The following is a 17,482-nucleotide window of genomic DNA, read 5'->3' as shown; positions in this document are numbered from 1 at the left end:
ACAGAACTAGATCCAGGGTATGACTGTGGCAATAAGTAGGTCCAGAGACATGTTGGACAAAACCCACTGAGTCAATGATGGCTCAGAAAGCCTTTTGGAGTGGGTCTGTGAACTTCTCCATGTGAATAAAGTCACCAAAATGTATAATATTTTCTGCCATGACTACAAGGTCCGATAGAAATTCAGGGAATGCTGTATATGGCCCAGGAGGCTTGTAAAAGTAGCTATAACAGTGCTTGGGTAGGCTGCATAGATTTCATGACTAGAAACTCAGAAAGGCAGTTTTTGTATTTTTATAGATTTACATTTGCAGTATGAAAATGTTAGAAACACTTCGCCTTTGCGGGATGTGCAGGGGATATGGTCACTAGTGTAACCTGGAGGAGAGGTCTCATTTAACTCAGTAAATTCATCAGGCTTAAGCCATGTTTCAGTCAGGCCAATCACATCAAGGTTATGATCAGTGATTAGTTAATTTACTATGACTGCTTTGGAACAGGGATCTAACATTAAGGGATCTAACATTAGGTAGTCCTATTTTGAGTTGAGGCATTATCACAGTCTCTTTAAAAAATGACAGGGATGGAGGTCTTTATTCCAGTGAGATTGTTAAGGCAAACACTGCCATGTTTATATTTTCCCGACCTAGATCGAGGCACAGACTCTGTCTCAATGGAGAAACTAAGCTGACTACACTGACTGTGCTAGCGGCAGACAGGGGGCAGGCCATCTCATTGTGGAGCTAGAGGATCCCTGTCTATGTTGATAGATCAGATGAGAGCACCCCTCAAGCTAGGATGGAGTCCGTCACTCCTCAGCAGGCCAGGCTTGGTCCTGTTTGTGGGTGAGTCCCAGAAAGAGGGCATATTATCTATAGCGACTGCAATTAGATGGCATTGCGTTAATGTTGCTACTTAGCTTTTTCGGCTGGTGGAGGTCCTGTAGAATCATGTCCAGATAAACTGTCCAGGGTGAGAAAGTTGAATGAAAAGTTGAGCGAGGACATACATTTACATTTTAGTCATTTAGCAGACGCTCTTATCCAGAGCGACTTACAGTTAGTGAGTGCATACATTATTTCTTTCTTTTTCATACTGGCCCCCCGTGGGAATCGAACCCACAACCCTGGCGTTGCAAACGCCATGCTCTACCAACTGAGGTACATCCCTGCCGGCCATTCCCTCCCTCAAAGGGGACAAAACCAAGACGTTGGTAGATTTCTTAAAGTAAAAAAACGAAAAGGTAGCCAAGTAACAACAAACAGCACAGATGCTGAAACTTTCATTTTATGACATTTATTAATACATGTACAAAATACTCATACTGATAATATGTATGAGTGTGTGTATGCATTTACACAAACACATGGATACAAGAATTTCTAACAAAAACGTCAACCTCATTTTGGAGAGATCCAACTCATCTCAAAATATCATATCAAAATAAAACGCAACAAATCCAACCAAAAACAACATTTTACATAATTATAGTCCCACAAGAGACATTAAGGCCACGGTTTTCATAGAAAACACTTTGAATTAGTTGACCCAGAGAATGATTCCTTAGTTTTACCCCGTTGGACATTTAACACTGACCGAACACTGAAGCCCATACAAGCTAATACAGGTGTGTGTGTGTGTGTGAAGAAGCAGCACTTATGTAAGGGGACTGTGTGTCTGCCACAGGGTATCCAGGGGGACATTTGACCATCATTTTTGTCACATGGAAGAGAGATACTCCTGGTGGTACAAGTTGATGGTACAGGTTATACAGTTGTTGAAATATAAAAATCACACAGAGGCTTCCATTAGACCTGAACTTCATTCACTATAATGTATTCTTGGTAAAAGGCTCAGTCAAATCAAGCAACGCTTTTTCCTGTTGTTTCCTCTCCTGTGATAGGCAGACCACTAATACCCACAAGTAGAAAACGCAACACGTAGCCTACAGGCAGCGTTCGTTCGTTCAGCGCGTAGGCATTCATCTAGGAGTGGTTCAGTTGAACATTCTCTTCTCAATACTGTTTCATTCATTTGATCTTGAGGGGAACGGTTTCAGGCAGGCCTTTCTAGAGCAGGAGCTAGATAGTAGAACATAGAACAAGCAGCGTAGAGGGCGGGAGCGACATTAGACGTTACCAGTTAGGTCCTGTCCTGTCAGTCAGGATGCCTGGTGAAAACGACTTGGATTTGGCCCTCATCTTTCCTTTTAAAGTGCTTCCTAACTGATAACGCTGTTGCCTATTGGGAAGTTTGCAAACAATATTCAAATGATTTGGTCAACTTCACATTCATTATCTTGTTTTCTGTTGAAATCCTACGGTAGAAAAAGTGGCATGTCTTTCTTGTATGCCACTTGGCCGTAAATAGGTTTTAAAATGGTGTACTGAACATTGTCATTTGGCCATGTCTTTCTGACTACAGTTTGAAAACTCAGGGGACCACAGTGCTACATTCAGTCATTCAGGAGGGAGGGCGGGGCTTATACTCATTCTGGCGCTGACGGTTCGCTAAAGATCCTGTCTCAGGGGAACACGGTCCAATAGGTACAGCCAGGGCAAGGGTGATGCTACACAACTACAGAGCAGAATGATGGAAGGATTATTTAGCTTAAAGAAGTCTGGCTCAATACTGGGGAGATCCTGGAGATGTTTCTATTGATGTTCTATCTTCATTGCTGATCTCTTAGCTCAGTGCTGATTGAAGTATCAAAGATGTAGGAGACTAGTGCGTTAGACAGGGCTAGCTGATAGGCTATATGGGAGAGTGTCAGACAGCAACCATAATAGTCATAGTGGTCATAGTGGGTGGTTACTGTACATCATCAACCTGAAGCAACTGTGTTAAATATGATCACAATAAAACATCTATTTAAACATATTAATGATCATCTCACAGCTATAGCAGTACCTATACTTTTACAAAGCCAGGGCATGAGCGTGTGTATTCTTGTGTACAAGCAATGTCCTCAATCCCTGATTGAGGGCGTTTGAGCGAGCAGGGCAAACAAAAATGGATGTAGAAAGTAAAGGATTTCTTGGGGGACATCTTGGGTTGGTGTGGGGAGAGAGGAAGAGGTAGTAGTAGAGAAAGGTCTGATTCTGCCCTCTACATTCAGTATCTTCCTCTGCTACTGGTGAGCCTTCATATCAAAGTCCCAGTCACACAGTAGGAGAACTGCTTCTTCAACAGACCTGCAGAAAAATCACAGAGATCACCAGACCGGAGCAGCTGTTAAGGCAGCAGGACACATTGGCAGTCACATCCAACTATCTATGGGTCTTGTCTCGCGCCATGTCTTTCTAGCCTGGTGGGCTGTCTGTCTCTCTGTCCTCGCTGTTCCAGCGGTGAAACCAAACCAGCAGCTCATGAATTCAGAGTTCTGCCACCTAGTGGTAGTATCAGGGTATTGTCACGTCTTAGTGTCCGAGGTGTGTCGGCGAACTAGTGCCCATGTTGTGGACCGTGGTCGTTGTACTGGTTGTGGGCGGGGTGGTTGGGAGGCAGGGGAGGACCGTTGACACCGGGGTGGTAGAAAGCACAGTTGCTCTCGTAACGGCAGTTTCCTTTCATCATGAAGTGGCGACACACTGGCCTCTTGGACATGTCTGGGAGGAGGAGAGTAGAGAGAAAGAGAGAGAAACAAGAACAGAGTTAGTACACAACTAGCCAGGCAAATCAAACGTTTCTGTACTGACTGCATCAAGGCTAGAAGATGGCAAACGGAAAACAACTTCGTCCTTACTTTTATTGGACTACTGTGGGGCAGAGTCCTACATGGGCAATACGGGGTGTCGTTTCAGACTGTCCCTATATGTCTCTAACATAGAAATCTAATTACTTGAAGGAACATTCCCTTTCTAAGTCAACTCACCTCCCATGTTGTGTCCTCCTCTAGGACCACCTCGTCCTCTCCCTCTGAAGCCCACCTGTTCCCCTCCTCTCCCTCGGCCCCCGCGGTGGAAGTGTCCCCCTCCGCCCCGGTGTGGCCCCCCCCTCATCGAGTCGTCCCCCCAGTAGTTGCTGTTGTCTCCTCCGTGGCCCTGGGGCGGCGGGGGCCCCATCATGCGGGGATTGGCGTTGAAGCCAGGGGGTCCGTGGTTGTGTGGGGGCGGGGGCGGGGGGTGGTTGTAGTGGGGGCCTCCGGGGCCCGGGGGCTTGCCTGCAGGAGGGTACCCCACTCCGTTCATGGGCATGCCCATGTTGTTCATGTTGGGCATGTTGTTCATGCCTGGACCGTGGCCCAACAGGCCCTGGCTCACTGTGGAGGAAAGACATACTTTAAAAATCATCCTAGCATGCATATTGTCATATACAGTTAAGAGTAGGAGGAAATGGAAGAATACTTGGTTTGTGTTAGAACTGAAGAGCGAGGTGAAGGTGTGTTGTAAAGGTGTGTGTGTGTTTTAAAGGTGTGTGTGTTGTAAAGGTGTGTGTGTGTTGTAAAGGTGTGAGTGTGTTGTAAAGGTGTGAGTGTGTGTGTGTGTGTTGTAAAGGTGTGTGTGTGTGTGTGTGTGTGTTGTAAAGGTGTGTGTGTGTTGTAAAAGTGTGTGTTAAAGGTGTGTGTGTGTGTGTTGTAAAAGTGTGTGTGTGTATGTGTTGTAAAGGTGTGTGTGTGTGTGTGTATGTGTTGTAAATGTGTGTGTGTTGTAAATGTGTGTGTGTGTGTATGTGTTGTAAAGGTGTGTGTGTGTGTGTATGTGTTGTAAAGGTGTGTGTGTGTGTGTGTATGTGTTGTAAAGGTGTGTGTGTGTGTGTGTGTGTATGTGTTGTAAAGGTGTGTGTGTGTGTGTGTATTGTAAAGGTGTGTGTGTGTGTGTATGTGTTGTAAATGTGTGTGCGTGTGGTAAAGGTGTGTGTGTTGTAAAGGTGTGTGTGTTGTAAAGGTGTGTGTGTATGTGATGTAAAGGTGTGTGTGTGTGTGTTGTAAGTGTGTGTGTGTGTGTGTGTGTGTTGTAAAGGTGTGTGTTAAAGGTTTGTGTGTGTGTGTGTGTACCTCCGGGCGGGGGTCCGGTGGGGGGGCCCTGGTTCTGGGTCTGCTGTAGAGAGCCCAGCAGCTGTTTGATCTTTTCAGAGAAGTCTGGCTGCTTGATCAGGTCCTCAGTAGACTGGCCACCACTAGCTCCCTACAGGAGAGACAGGGAGGGAGGGAGAGGTTAAGCCAAATCATGAAGACACTCTAAAATAAATATCACAGATACACTGGTTACAGGGCTTCTCCAGGGGTTCCAGAAGTTCTGTTTTAAAACAGTTACGGTAGACAACGCATTAATAATTGAATTCATCCAATCATAAAGTTCCTCAATGAGATTACATAATGGCGGGGTTACAAAAACAGCATTAGTTCATGTTTTGACATTTTTTAAATCTCTATATCGCTTACCATGATGGAGGTGAGTAGCTCCTGTACGTTGACGGAGGGGGCAGCGGGGGCACCAGGCGTGCCCTGGGCAATGTTGCCTAGGTTACCCAGGTTGCCCAACAGGTTGTTGGCCCCCAGGTTGCCCATGAGGTTGGCGAGGATGGGGGGCAGCTTGGAGCCCTCCACCCCCCCGGGGCCCACGGCAGAGCCAGGCTGGGACGACGTGTCCATGGGCTCCATGTAGCTGTCGTCCATCATGGTTGAGTCCTGGAGAAAAGAGGGAGTTAGTGAACTGGACACAGAGGATGTTTGGAGCATTGAATGTTGTTTTCTATGTATTACAGGAATTTTGTATCAATTTCAGATGCAAAACTCTGAAGAGTAAAAGTCAAAACTGATAACACTTGTAATGCTTCCTATTTTATATTCAAAACCTTTGTTTGTGCATTCATTGGAGTTGAACATCTTTCAAACAGCATCAAAGTGATTGACAGAAAATTGTATATCTCACCTCGTCCAGGGGTATGAGGCGTGGAGGCATGGGTTCGTAGGCCTCAGGCTCTGGTTCATGGGGGCTGTCAGGAACACTGAGGAAGAGACAGAAGGTGAGCTTCCCCAATACAATGTGAGGCACTTTGAGCACCTGGTAACCCACTAGGCTATAGAAATCCATATCATTTTAAGCCATACTTCTCTCTTCCTCTCTCTCACAAACTCTCTCTCTGTGTGAATCCGTACCTCTCTTTGGTGAGGAAGATCTCCTGCAGGATGCCCGTCTCGCGGTCCCTCTGTGTGAGTCTCTCTGTGCTGTTGGCCCCGGCGTTGACCAGGGGGCCGGTGAGGGCCAGGGGCCTCGGGGGGCTCCAGGGGACCCGCTCCTCCATGGAGTCGTGGGACAGGCGCCTCGCCATCTCAAACGTGTGGCGGTCCATCATCATCTCGCGCTTCGCCGCCTCGCCAAAGTCCTTGACCTTGTTGACGTTGACTGGAGAGGGGGATAGAGGGAAGGAGAGAGGTGGAGAACAAGGAAAAGGTTAGCTGTGGCACCCAACAGGGATGTGATTACGACAAGATAGAAAAAGCTGGCTTTTGACTAGGGATTGAAGATAAATGACAGAAAAGCAGGGGGGGAATCACATCGCTACCAAAAGACTCATTTACCAGAACTTAGTAAAGTATTGAGCATGTCTTTATTGGGCTGTTGACTAGCTAGCCAGTATTGACAACTATCTAGTTTGACTATAGAACCACAGTTTGACGTGCAATTAAACACAACACCGACCAAAGAAATTGAATTGAAGTTACCGTTAGTTTTTGTTCTCTCACCTCTCTCGGTCTCGTCCAGGTCGAAGTAGAAGTACTCTTTGAGCTGCTCCTCCTCGGCCCAGCGCACGCTCTTCTTCTTCTTGCCCTTCTTGGTCAGCTGACCCTCCTCTTCGCCGCGGGGCTCAGCCAGGGCGCTGGGCTTCTCACTGCTCGTGTCCATGGCCTCTGGGTCGTCGGCAGGCACAGGCGTGCCGGGTTGCTCTAGGTCTAATGGGACCTCGTGGGGAGGGGTGGTGGAGGCCACCTGGGTCTCTGGGGACAAGGGCTTGGCGCCGCCCTGGGGTGACGGATAGTGGGGTTTACCCTCGAATGGACACGGCTGAGAGGAGGAGGGATGCAGAGAGAGAGAGACAAGGGTGAATACTCAATTCCATTTGCACAGCTTTCCCATCGATTTAGGTGTAGAGTCAGAATAGCAGAGAGAGTAGTTGTCTGTGCTGTCTGTCTGGTCAGGAAGGCATGTGTTTACCTTGTTTGACGTGGGAGAGACAGCTTTGGGGTCTCTCCCTTCCCTTCCTTTCTTCTTCTTGATCTTGATGAGAGAAACGGGGGCGGAGTTTAGGGCATCCAGGAAGCCTGTACCCTCAAGGGCTGCATAGAGAGAGGAGGGTACCTTAGTGATGTCACTAACAGTCAACATACTGCAGTGCTACCTGATTGGGAGATTGGTTTAAAAGTGTGTACTACACACCACACTATTTTCTCAGGGGTAGGGTACAAAACAACAACATGTGAAAGAAACAAATGTTTGTTTATGCTCTGAAACTGTTGGTATGCTCTCTTGTAGTTTATTGCAATGTTTCAATCTTGAAGACCTTCCAGTAGGGGAACATATACAGCAGTGTGTGGGTCTCTACCAGGGTTGAGGAGGTCAATTCCATTTCAATCCAATCAACTCAGGAAGTAAACAAATTCCAAAATGTTTTCAGAGAAGTACTGAAGACACTTGGAATTGGAATTTCCCTTAACTCCCTGAATTGAGAAGGAATTGACCTCAATCCTTATATATTCTCCTTGTTAAGAGGTTAGATCTAGCCTAATCTACTAAATGTTGCGGGGTTAGGTCTAATCTACTACAGTGGGGGAAAAAAGTATTTAGTCAGCCACCAATTGTGCAAGTTCTCCCACTTAAAAAGATGAGAGAGGCCTGTAATTTTCATCATAGGTACACGTCAACTATGACAGACAAAATGAGGGAAAAAAATCCAGAAAATCACATTGTAGGATTTTTTATGAATTTATTTGCAAATTATGGTGTAAAATAAGTATTTGGTCAATAACAAAAGTTTCTCAATACTTTGTTAAATACCCTTTGTTGGCAATGACACAGGTCAAACGTTTTCTGTAAGTCTTCACAAGGTTTTCACACACTGTTGCTGGTATTTTGGCCCATTCCTCCATGCAGATCTCCTCTAGAGCAGTGATGTTTTGGGGCTGTCGCTGGGCAACACAGACTTTCAACTCCCTCCAAAGATTTTCTATGGGGTTGAGATCTGGAGACTGGCTAGGCCACTCCAGGACCTTGAAATGCTTCTTACAAAGCCACTCCTTCGTTGCCCGGGCGGTGTGTTTGGGATCATTGTCATGCTGAAAGACCCAGCCACGTTTCATCTTCAATGCCCTTGCTGATGGAAGGAGGTTTTCACTCAAAATCTCACGCTACATGGCCCCATTCATTCTTTCCTTTACACGGATCAGTTGTCCTGGTCCCTTTGCAGAAAAACAGCCCCAAAGCATGATGTTTCCACCCCCATGCTTCACAGTAGGTATGGTGTTCTTTGGATGCAACTCAGCATTCTTTGTCCTCCAAACACGACGAGTTGAGTTTTTACCAAAAAGTTCTATTTTGGTTTCATCTGACCATATGACATTCTCCCAATCCTCTTCTGGATCATCCAAATGCACTCTAGCAAACTTCAGACGGGCCTGGACATGTACTGGCTTAAGCAGGGGGACACGTCTGGCACTGCAGGATTTGAGTCCCTGGCGGCGTAGTGTGTTACTGATGGTAGGCTTTGTTACTTTGGTCCCAGCTCTCTGCAGGTCATTCACTAGGTCCCCCCGTGTGGTTCTGGGATTTTTGCTCACCGTTCTTGTGATAATTTTGACCCCACGGGGTGAGATCTTGCGTGGAGCCCCAGATCGAGGGAGATTATCAGTGGTCTTGTATGTCTTCCATTTCCTAATAATTGCTCCCACAGTTGATTTCTTCAAACCAAGCTGCTTACCTATTGCAGATTCAGTCTTCCCAGCCTGGTGCAGGTCTACAATTTTGTTTCTGGTGTCCTTTGATAGCTCTTTGGTCTTGGCCATAGTGGAGTTTGGAGTGTGACTGTTTGAGGTTGTGGACAGGTGTCTTTTATACTGATAACAAGTTCAAACAGGTGCCATTAATACAGGTAACGAGTGGAGGACAGAGGAGCCTCTTAAAGGAGAAGTTACAGGTCTGTGAGAGCCAGAAATCTTGCTTGTTTGTAGGTGACCAAATACTTATTTTCCACCATAATTTGCAAATAAATTCATAAAAAATCCTACAATGTGATTTTCTGGAATTTTTTCTCAATTTGTCTGTCATAGTTGACGTGTACCTATGATGAAAATTACAGGCCTCTCATCTTTTTAAGTGGGAGAACTTGCACAATTGGTGGCTGACTAAATAATTTTTTTCACCACTGTACATGTTGAGGGGTTAGGTCTAATCTACATGTTGAGGGGTTAGGTCTAATCTACTACTGTACATGCAGTGAAGGGGTCAGAAAGATAGTACATACCGATTTCTGTTGAGGTCTTACGTTGTGCCGGGATGATCTTCACCTTGATCTCCTTGGTCTGGTTAGGAGTGGTGTTTAGAGGTTTATACTTCTTCTCCACAGGGGGAGGGTCCAGAGGACCCAAACTGGTGGGGAGAAAGACAAGAGAAACACAGGTTAAGTTTTACCCCAGAGGACCCAAACTGGTGGAGAGAGATAAATGGGAGAGGTTCAGTGAGTAATAGTTCCAATATCTTCATTACAAATGGCAAATACATTTGCCAAAGATGGGTTTGGGCAGTACTCTCATTAAGCACCTAGGGGGAAGCACTGAGCAGTGTGAAATTCTGTGGTTAGGCAATATTTATCCTGTTATTGCCCAGTAAACAGCAGAAGGGAAACACATATACACAATACGAACAAAGCTGTTATTACTGTCTGAAGTAAGTGTAGTTTACCTGGGTCTCTTGAGGACTAGGGCTGGTTTGATGTTGTACTTGTCTCCCAGCTGGAGGGCCACGGTTGGCTTCTTGACTGGGACAGGGGTGGGAGCATCCATCTCCAGGCCTGGAAGACAACACACAGGACAGGGTCAAATCAGGATATTATATAGTCCTACATCCAGCACTTTAGGAACAGCAGGAGCTTCATCCCTACAGCCAGAAACACAATGACCTTTTCCTCATTTGCATATTACTGTGGCCTGTCTTCTATTGAAGGACAATAACCGTATACACAGAATCATCTTTTGTAAATTAAACTTTTTTGTGAAAAACTGTGAGGACAGAGTGTGCATGTAGTTTGACAATATGGTGGTGACGGGAAGCGTAGTGTACCTATGGAGCGGATCTTAGCATGGCTGGGAGCGTGAGCTTTGGGCTTCTCCCGCTTCTTCTCCTCCTCTGCTGCCTTCCCTACATCAGCCGCCTTCACCTCTCGGACTGGCACTCTCCCCTCCTCCTTCTTCCGCTTCTTATCTGAGAGAGAAAGAGACTGGGTGTTATGTAAACAAAGAGATTACAGGGGAGCGGAGAGTTAAAGAGGAAGAAAGTAAAAATGAGAAAGAGGGGAAAGATGGAAAGCATGAGGGAACGGGGGATAGGAAAGTAGTGGTTACCTGCAGGAGAGGTGGCAGAGACACTCTGGGAGCGGATGGTAGCCATCCAGCCATCCACCAGCCCAGTGGCCAGCTTCCTCAGCCCTGAGAGACAACATTAGTTACACATCAACTTCAGACACTGTCATAAAACAATTGACATCTTCTGGAACTCTATCTTGGCTTTGGGTTTGTGAGAAAGTGAGTTACAAATAAAATGCTAAAGTATTTCTTCACAGAGGTCTATTAGTCAGCTCAGTGTATTGAAGAGGGTGGACCACAAGGGAAAAGAAAGTTGTTTAAAAACATACCCTCAGTCTCTCCAGTCTTGCTGAGCTGCTTGACCAGCTTGGCAGTGTTGTTCTGTTTCAGGTGGTCTACAGTGAGGGGCAGTTTCTGCAGCGTCAGCAGGATGAGCTGTAACAGGGGGGTGTTGTTGCTAGTCTTGGAGTAGGTCAGCCACGCGTTCAGCAGCTTGTAGCCTCCCACTCGGATAAACCTGGATGAAGTGATGGAAGAGTCAATCAAATTGAAGCTAAATTGCCCATTTTTACAAAGCCATTTGTCACAAAGTGCTTTACAGTAATCCGGCCTAGACCCCCAACCCCCCAAAGAACAAGCAGCAGCACAGTGGCAGAGAAAACTCCCTAGTGAAGTTACTAAACAAGTTACTAAACAATAAATGACATAAGATGGAAGTAGATCTTACCGGTTGAGAATGTCATGGGACTTGGTCTGCAGTAAGATATTCAGGTACATACACCTGCTCACCATCTTGTGAGAGCCCTTCATGAGACTGTGGAGAAAAGACCAAGAAGAAAACCAACCGTCAGAACAAAATAATGCTACCATTACAATGCTACCATTACAGTCTACACCGGCAACTCAAAATACATTTTAAAATAATTAATGAAAAACACTAAAAGCTGGAAAAAAATGTATACAAGTTCAAAAGCACATCATAAAAGTTAAAATATGGCAGTGTGTTAATTACCTGAAAACTTTGGGGACTCCCTCCAGGCTGCGGAGCTCTCCATCTTTCCCCAGCAGGTTCTCTACTCCCTTCAGGACCTCCCTGGGGTCCACCGGGCCCACCGCCATCTCTGCTCTAAGGGAGGAAGAGACAAACACACTTAACATACAGGATATCGTCAAATAAAATCTTATAAACGCTGGCGCTTACTAAACAGTCATCGTTATAGTCTCTTTCAATGTGCCGCTCAAGTGATGTTTGCACTGAACTGCATCCAGGCATGTCAGATTTGACTTTGTTTTGGGAGTGCTCCTTGGAACAGACACCATCCGTTCAACTCTAAATCCTGCAAAAAGCAACGACCATAAGACATTTCCAAAATCCTCTCTACTACATGATCAACCAAGGCTGAAATCCATACTGCATAGTTTACACTGTTTCCTTCTAGCTACAAAACTGAGAGCAACACCACAATGGCCCAGAGGCCTACGTCAAAACACCAACATTGCTAGATCTTCAGTCACACTGAAATCTGACAACACAAGGGGGCAGTGACATTCCCAGCTAACCCCTCAGCATAGGTGCTGCCTTTGTATTCCAAATTATGTACCATGGTGAACAATTTGTAAGTCGCTCTGGATAAGAGCGTCTGCTAAATGACGAAAATGTAAATGTATTGACTGATATATTGGCTCATACTTTTAAAAAATGTGCATTTCATTTTCTCTGAGGGATGGATCTGTCAGTTCCGTGGGGTTATTCTCCTAGCTGAGGGAGAAGAGGGGATGACAGACAGAGCCTACTGTCCCTGTTCTCACAGTATCTGCAGTAGGCTTCCCCAAAGACAGCAGGGTAGAGCCTAATACAAAGATTGCTTATAGGTCATGCTGCTAGTTCATTTTCTGTGTCAGTAATTCAATAGAATACATAGAGAAAGAAAGGGAGGAAATATGCAAGGAGTCAGTTCAACACAGCACATTATTATGAGAAAATGACAGGTTGGGCTGTAGTTTAGAGTAGGTTCATGTGGACTTCCCCCAAGGGCGGAGCAATAAATTCAAGTAGCTATGCTTTATTCAGATTGTTAAAACATTACACAACAAGTTTCAACAAAACCTTCCACTCATGATTGCCTTCATAAAATGTACAGCCTTAACAAGTTCATGGTAAGTGCAAATAAAAACGGATGAGTGATTAGGCTTGGACATGAGCAAAACAACCAGTAGACCTACAAACTACAGTGGAGGGGAAGTTAGTCTTTGGGCTGAGCAGCAGCCTTGTCAACCTGCCATTTGTACTGTTCTAGTCTCAGAGAAAAAAAATACTGACTTTCCAACTTATTTTTATAGAAATGTTTTTATAGAAATGTCAAAGGTGATGAGAGCTGTGGAAGCTAGAATACTTTACTGATGCTGTCCTGGTAATGGATGAGGATGCTACAGTCTTTGTTGAGTGTGGGTGAAAAATACCTTGAGTAGCTTCCCCCTCTACTAATAATACACACATATTGGAAGCTAAACACTGAGGCACACAGACACGGCCCTCAAAATGAAAGCCTACCGATATTCAGTTTCAGGCTTGCAGTGCACTAAACTGGTGGTTGGAATGACTGACCAGCTCCTTCACTGATAGAGAAGGGTGCAGTCATATTACCAGTAGTCTCAGGTGGCACAGGAACTCCAAGGAACACAGTTGGTTGAACAGAGCACAGAAGAAGCCTATTCTATGACAAATGCATAGTACTATTAATTTCAGTTATCTAAAGAACATATTTAACTATTTTTGTGTGTGTTTGTAAGTATAAATAATAATTTTAAAGTAATATTAAAGTTATTTGAATTGATATTGTAAGTATTGGTATTGTAAGTGGTTGATCTCACACATACATCCCTTAAAGTGTATAGGACTACTGTGGAACCAGTATGTTAATTACCTAATATTAACATTAGAATAAAGGGAATATTTAATCTGAAGCATTATCCATGACTAACACTTGCTTCAATGGTCCCCCCAAGAGTATTGGATAAACGTTTCTTAGCATTTACTGCCACCTATAGTTTAGTACAAGGAATGACAAATTGTATGAAATGTACAAGCACTACACGTCAATGCTAATGTAGTCAAAAGAAATCCACACATTTCAAAGTACAAATTAATGAATACATGTATCAAAGCAAATTTATACACTATATTTAAAAAACGTCAAATTCACTAAACGAAAGTAATTTAATTTGGCTATGAATATATTTGAAACGTATAGTTAACCTGAGCAGGAGATTGGCTCAAGTACAAGTGCGTTGTTAAAACAACTACCGACGTCATTAATGTGCCATATAATGGGAACACTAGTAGACCAACCTCAGTTGAGGATACAGTGACGAAGGATGGATCGATCCTCTACATATAAAACGCAGTCAAATCTCCACTAAGCTATAAAACCATTGCAGTAAAATGTAATTATAATTTTTGCTTAGCCTTGCTCAAACTATGCTTAAATCATAATAAACACTTACAGTAGGGGCGGGACTTAGGCTATCTGTATGCATTTTTCTCATTGTTCAGTGCATAACTGAACGCTTATAACGTTAATATTTGAAGGTCGTTATAATATGGTTATGCCTATGTTCATTATCATATACTTTTAATTACTGTATCCAAGTATTACTTGGATAATATCCAAGTATTTCATTTTGAAATGTCATGATGTGAGGAAATCAGTTTGGTCTTACCCGTTTAACTGTTGTAGTAGAAGTTTTATATAGTCTCAGAACTCCACAACACACAACTCCTGAAAATGTCACAACTGTTACACACGCACACAGTCAATAGAACGAAGTTATTGAGAAGACAGCCTAGTAAAGAATAATTCAATGGGGGAAAAGTCAAGTAAATTAATATTCATACACAAATAATTGCTTTGGTGCATTTACTCAAATAAATAGCAATGCAGTTGAAAAGAGTAACACCTGTTATCATTTAGCTACAATTTAACAAATACTTTGTCACTATCGCTCAAACCCCTGGCAATACAAAGTGATTTTTTGTTTACATAACAACCGTATCCCTGGTCGACAGTCATTATTACATCAAACACATTTGTCCTATGGGGTTAATGTTATTTCTGTTTGTAGCCTACACCAAGCAGATCTAACTCAAATAAATGACTAGTTACAAATAGAAAATAGAGGCGGGAAAGCCTGTAGATAATCAAATTATGTATATACATTTCATTCAAACGCACCATGTTAATGATGGTTATATAATTAAATTTCACGCAGCCCTTTATGACAAACTGCATCTGTCATTGCAATGCACGCCCTACCATACCACTAGAATAAAGATCCCGTTGAATGACCGAGTTCAGACTAGGGGAGGGTGCCGTTAAGAGAGAAAGAACTAACCCGTGATCCACCGAAAATAAACCTAGGCCCTGCCCTCTTTTGTTAACTGCTTCGTGGCTGCCACAGCCTCGAGAACAATGTATGCCAGCTAACCCGGCCACAACAACAGTTAGCCTACTATCACATTAGCACGGCCGGAGAATCATTTGACTATCTACAAAAAACAACGGAAGGTATCTAGCTATAACGGCTACACATGCGTTAAGGACACTGCGAGAAGAAAGTCATTCCGCTATTCAGGGAAGCCAACACCCGACTGTCACTCCAGAAAAACATTGTAGCCATTAATGCTGAGTCTTCTGAAAGGATAAAACGACAACAAGCCCGCCATTTTGATGTAATTCCGACAAAACCGTTCTGCCTTGTACAAAATTTCGAATGAACGTTTCCCCCCGAGTATTTCAATCCTGCAATCTTTATCCTCAGATTGCCGTATACATATCGTACACCTGGGGAATGTATTTCCTGCTATAACGATATCGACGATACAATGTCAGGTGTAGCAAACTACCACAAATGACCGACTTTTCCAGTGAAGTCCGTAATCTTCAAACTAAGCAATCTTTATGTATAGATTGCGGTAGGTGTCAATTCCAAGAACCTCTCCCTATTTAGAGAAAAAAAACATCCAGATTCATAGGCAAAAATATTTCCTACGGCAATCTTTATGAGTAGATTGCTTATGATTAACTTAAAACATGTGTTTAGTTTATTTGTATCAGTCTCACACACAAAGAAACGGAGCGTTTCCACTCTGCATACTTTCCTGTGTGAGCTCATAAACTATCCTTAGCTTTCGCTGCATTTGAACTGCAAATAGCTAGCTAGCCACGTACGGAGACCAACTAGCAGACTTCACATTAGCCTAAATCTACGACAAAACAATTGATGATTTCATGAATTTTGGTTCAGAATGCTTTGAAAATCAACACTTACTATAAATACTTCAGCGTCTCGGGTAGCTATACTACTGTATATTGTGCTTTACAGCAACAGATCTCTTGTTACATCAGTTTTATATCGTTAACCGTCATGTTATTATAACGTTAACAATCTTATGGCTGGAAAAACTGGTTTATGGGCGGGGTTGTGGCAGCTAAAAACTAGTTTTTCCTTCTGGAACAAACTGGAGGCAAAAATAGTAATCAAATGTCCATTACTTGAAGAAAAAAAAAGTTTTTTTTGAGTAAAATGTTCAAAGTCCTCGACGGCCACTCTTCAGACTAAATACCTGAAGAAAAAAAAGAGCACACAAAACGAAAAACACATTTAAGATACATTCACTTATTTTTTCGGTGTGTTCATACACACCTGAATCTTAGAAGAGCTTTCTTATGATGGATTATGGTTAAAATACATAATTGCGCAGTCGTTTTTGTTTAAAAAAATAGCAGCATTTCTTTTGACGTTACTCACCTCAGAACACATCCAGGAATGAGCTAGAAGGGGAGGGGCTTGGTATTTATACCATGTGACGTTTTGACGTCGTACGCGTGTTCACGCATGCACTTTCTGGGGTTTTCATGGTGACAAAATGGAGTTTTTGGTGACGCGTGGTTGTAGAACGACCTTCATCAGTGTTTTGTATATGTGCTTTCATTGTCCATGAAGGACAGAGAGATGGCGCTGCAAGTTTTGTACGTTCTCTTTTCAATGTATCTCACATCCCAAGTCTATTGTTCCTTATCTAAACAAATTTAAATGAGTATCAGTGCTAACTCACAAAATATGGTGCTTGTACTGTGTTATAATATCACATTTGGGTATAAATTCGATTGTACTATTTTTACAAAATGGCTGCGATGCACTCGAGCATGCTGCGTGCCACACCCGCGGACACTATCAAAACCTTGCCGTTTAATTTAAAATGATGAAATTAATAATTAACTAAAATTAATAAAATAAATGAATTGAAGTCCAAAAGGACCGTCTTTGGCCATGCACAAAAATAAATAATGTGCGACTTCCCTTTTCACCTGTAACCTTTCAACCCTCAGTTGTAAAAGGCATAATGGGAACATTCATATTAAGTATTGGAAGGATTTTATGCCGTGTGTCCCCTTTACTTTTACAGAATATTCGGCAGAATAAGGTATTTCACAATTATTTTCTATAGTGCGTCAGATAAGCAAAAGCTATGACGTCTGCTGCACACATACAAATACGTTACATAGATAGTCATATCACGAAACGATGACCGAGCTAACTACAGCTAGCGAAGTTACAGAGCTAGCTAGCAACATAGCTACATAGCTAACTACAGACCAGTACCTGACTTTATGCATTGTGCATATTGCATCTTCAAAGTACAATATCCAATGCAACCCCAGTAATATGTTTCACATAGAACCATAGTCTATGCAAACGTATCAGCATCATTGTCGTGTGTACAGTACAGTACACTGTATTTGCAAGTTTCACACTTGATGACTTGACTGACAGTCACTGTATTTGTTTGGTTTCTAGCTTCCAAAGAGGTTGCCTGTCAGGCTTTGGACCCAGGATGGGTTTCCAGGTGTGCAGTCCAGCCTCTCTGTGCACTGCAACCTCACCTGAGATCCCCAGTAGTGCCGCT

At 43.5% G+C, this 17,482-nt stretch overlaps 1 protein-coding gene across 4 annotated transcripts; it reads right to left on the bottom strand.

The window, feature by feature from the left end:
• Positions 1 to 1,273: 1,273 nt before the first annotated feature.
• On the bottom strand, positions 1,274 to 16,305 carry LOC311131952 (serine/threonine-protein phosphatase 1 regulatory subunit 10-like). Of its 4 annotated transcripts, none has more exons than XM_084165070.1 (17): positions 15,844 to 16,305; positions 14,236 to 14,309; positions 11,528 to 11,641; positions 11,243 to 11,329; positions 10,845 to 11,032; positions 10,555 to 10,638; positions 10,274 to 10,414; positions 9,896 to 10,004; positions 9,459 to 9,583; positions 7,157 to 7,278; positions 6,667 to 7,006; positions 6,100 to 6,346; positions 5,873 to 5,948; positions 5,383 to 5,628; positions 4,996 to 5,125; positions 3,874 to 4,260; positions 1,274 to 3,607 (listed from the first exon to the last, which is right to left on the bottom strand). In XM_084165070.1, exons 3-17 carry the CDS (start codon positions 11,632 to 11,634, stop codon positions 3,444 to 3,446), a joined length of 2,553 nt encoding a protein of 850 aa, XP_084021196.1. In that variant the 5' UTR covers positions 11,635 to 11,641; positions 14,236 to 14,309; positions 15,844 to 16,305; the 3' UTR covers positions 1,274 to 3,443. The 4 variants fall into 4 exon arrangements, with proteins under 4 accessions (XP_084021196.1, XP_084021198.1, XP_084021197.1 ...); XM_084165072.1 differs by having other exon boundaries at positions 12,206 to 14,294; XM_084165071.1 differs by having other exon boundaries at positions 14,236 to 14,294.
• Positions 16,306 to 17,482: the final 1,177 nt, after the last annotated feature.

This window comes from Coregonus lavaretus (genome assembly GCF_964263955.1).
Source record: "Coregonus lavaretus genome assembly, chromosome: 7".
NCBI lineage: Eukaryota > Metazoa > Chordata > Actinopteri > Salmoniformes > Salmonidae > Coregonus > Coregonus lavaretus.
The sequence above is the reverse complement of the archived record's forward strand: the minus strand, read 5'-3'. Positions and strand labels throughout refer to the sequence as shown.

What these genes read in the sequence shown, in the direction of transcription:
- LOC311131952 (XM_084165070.1), bottom strand. Translation starts at nt 11,634, where the DNA reads ATGGCGGTGGGCCCGGTGGACCCCAGGGAGGTCCTGAAGGGAGTAGAG. An exon ending in TCCCATGACATTCTCAACCG is followed by an intron (nt 11,033 to 11,242) that starts GTAAGATCTACT and finishes CACTTCATCCAG; the next exon opens with GTTTATCCGAGTGGGAGGCT. An exon ending in ATCTTCCTCACCAAAGAGAG is followed by an intron (nt 5,949 to 6,099) that starts GTACGGATTCAC and finishes TCTCTTCCTCAG; the next exon opens with TGTTCCTGACAGCCCCCATG.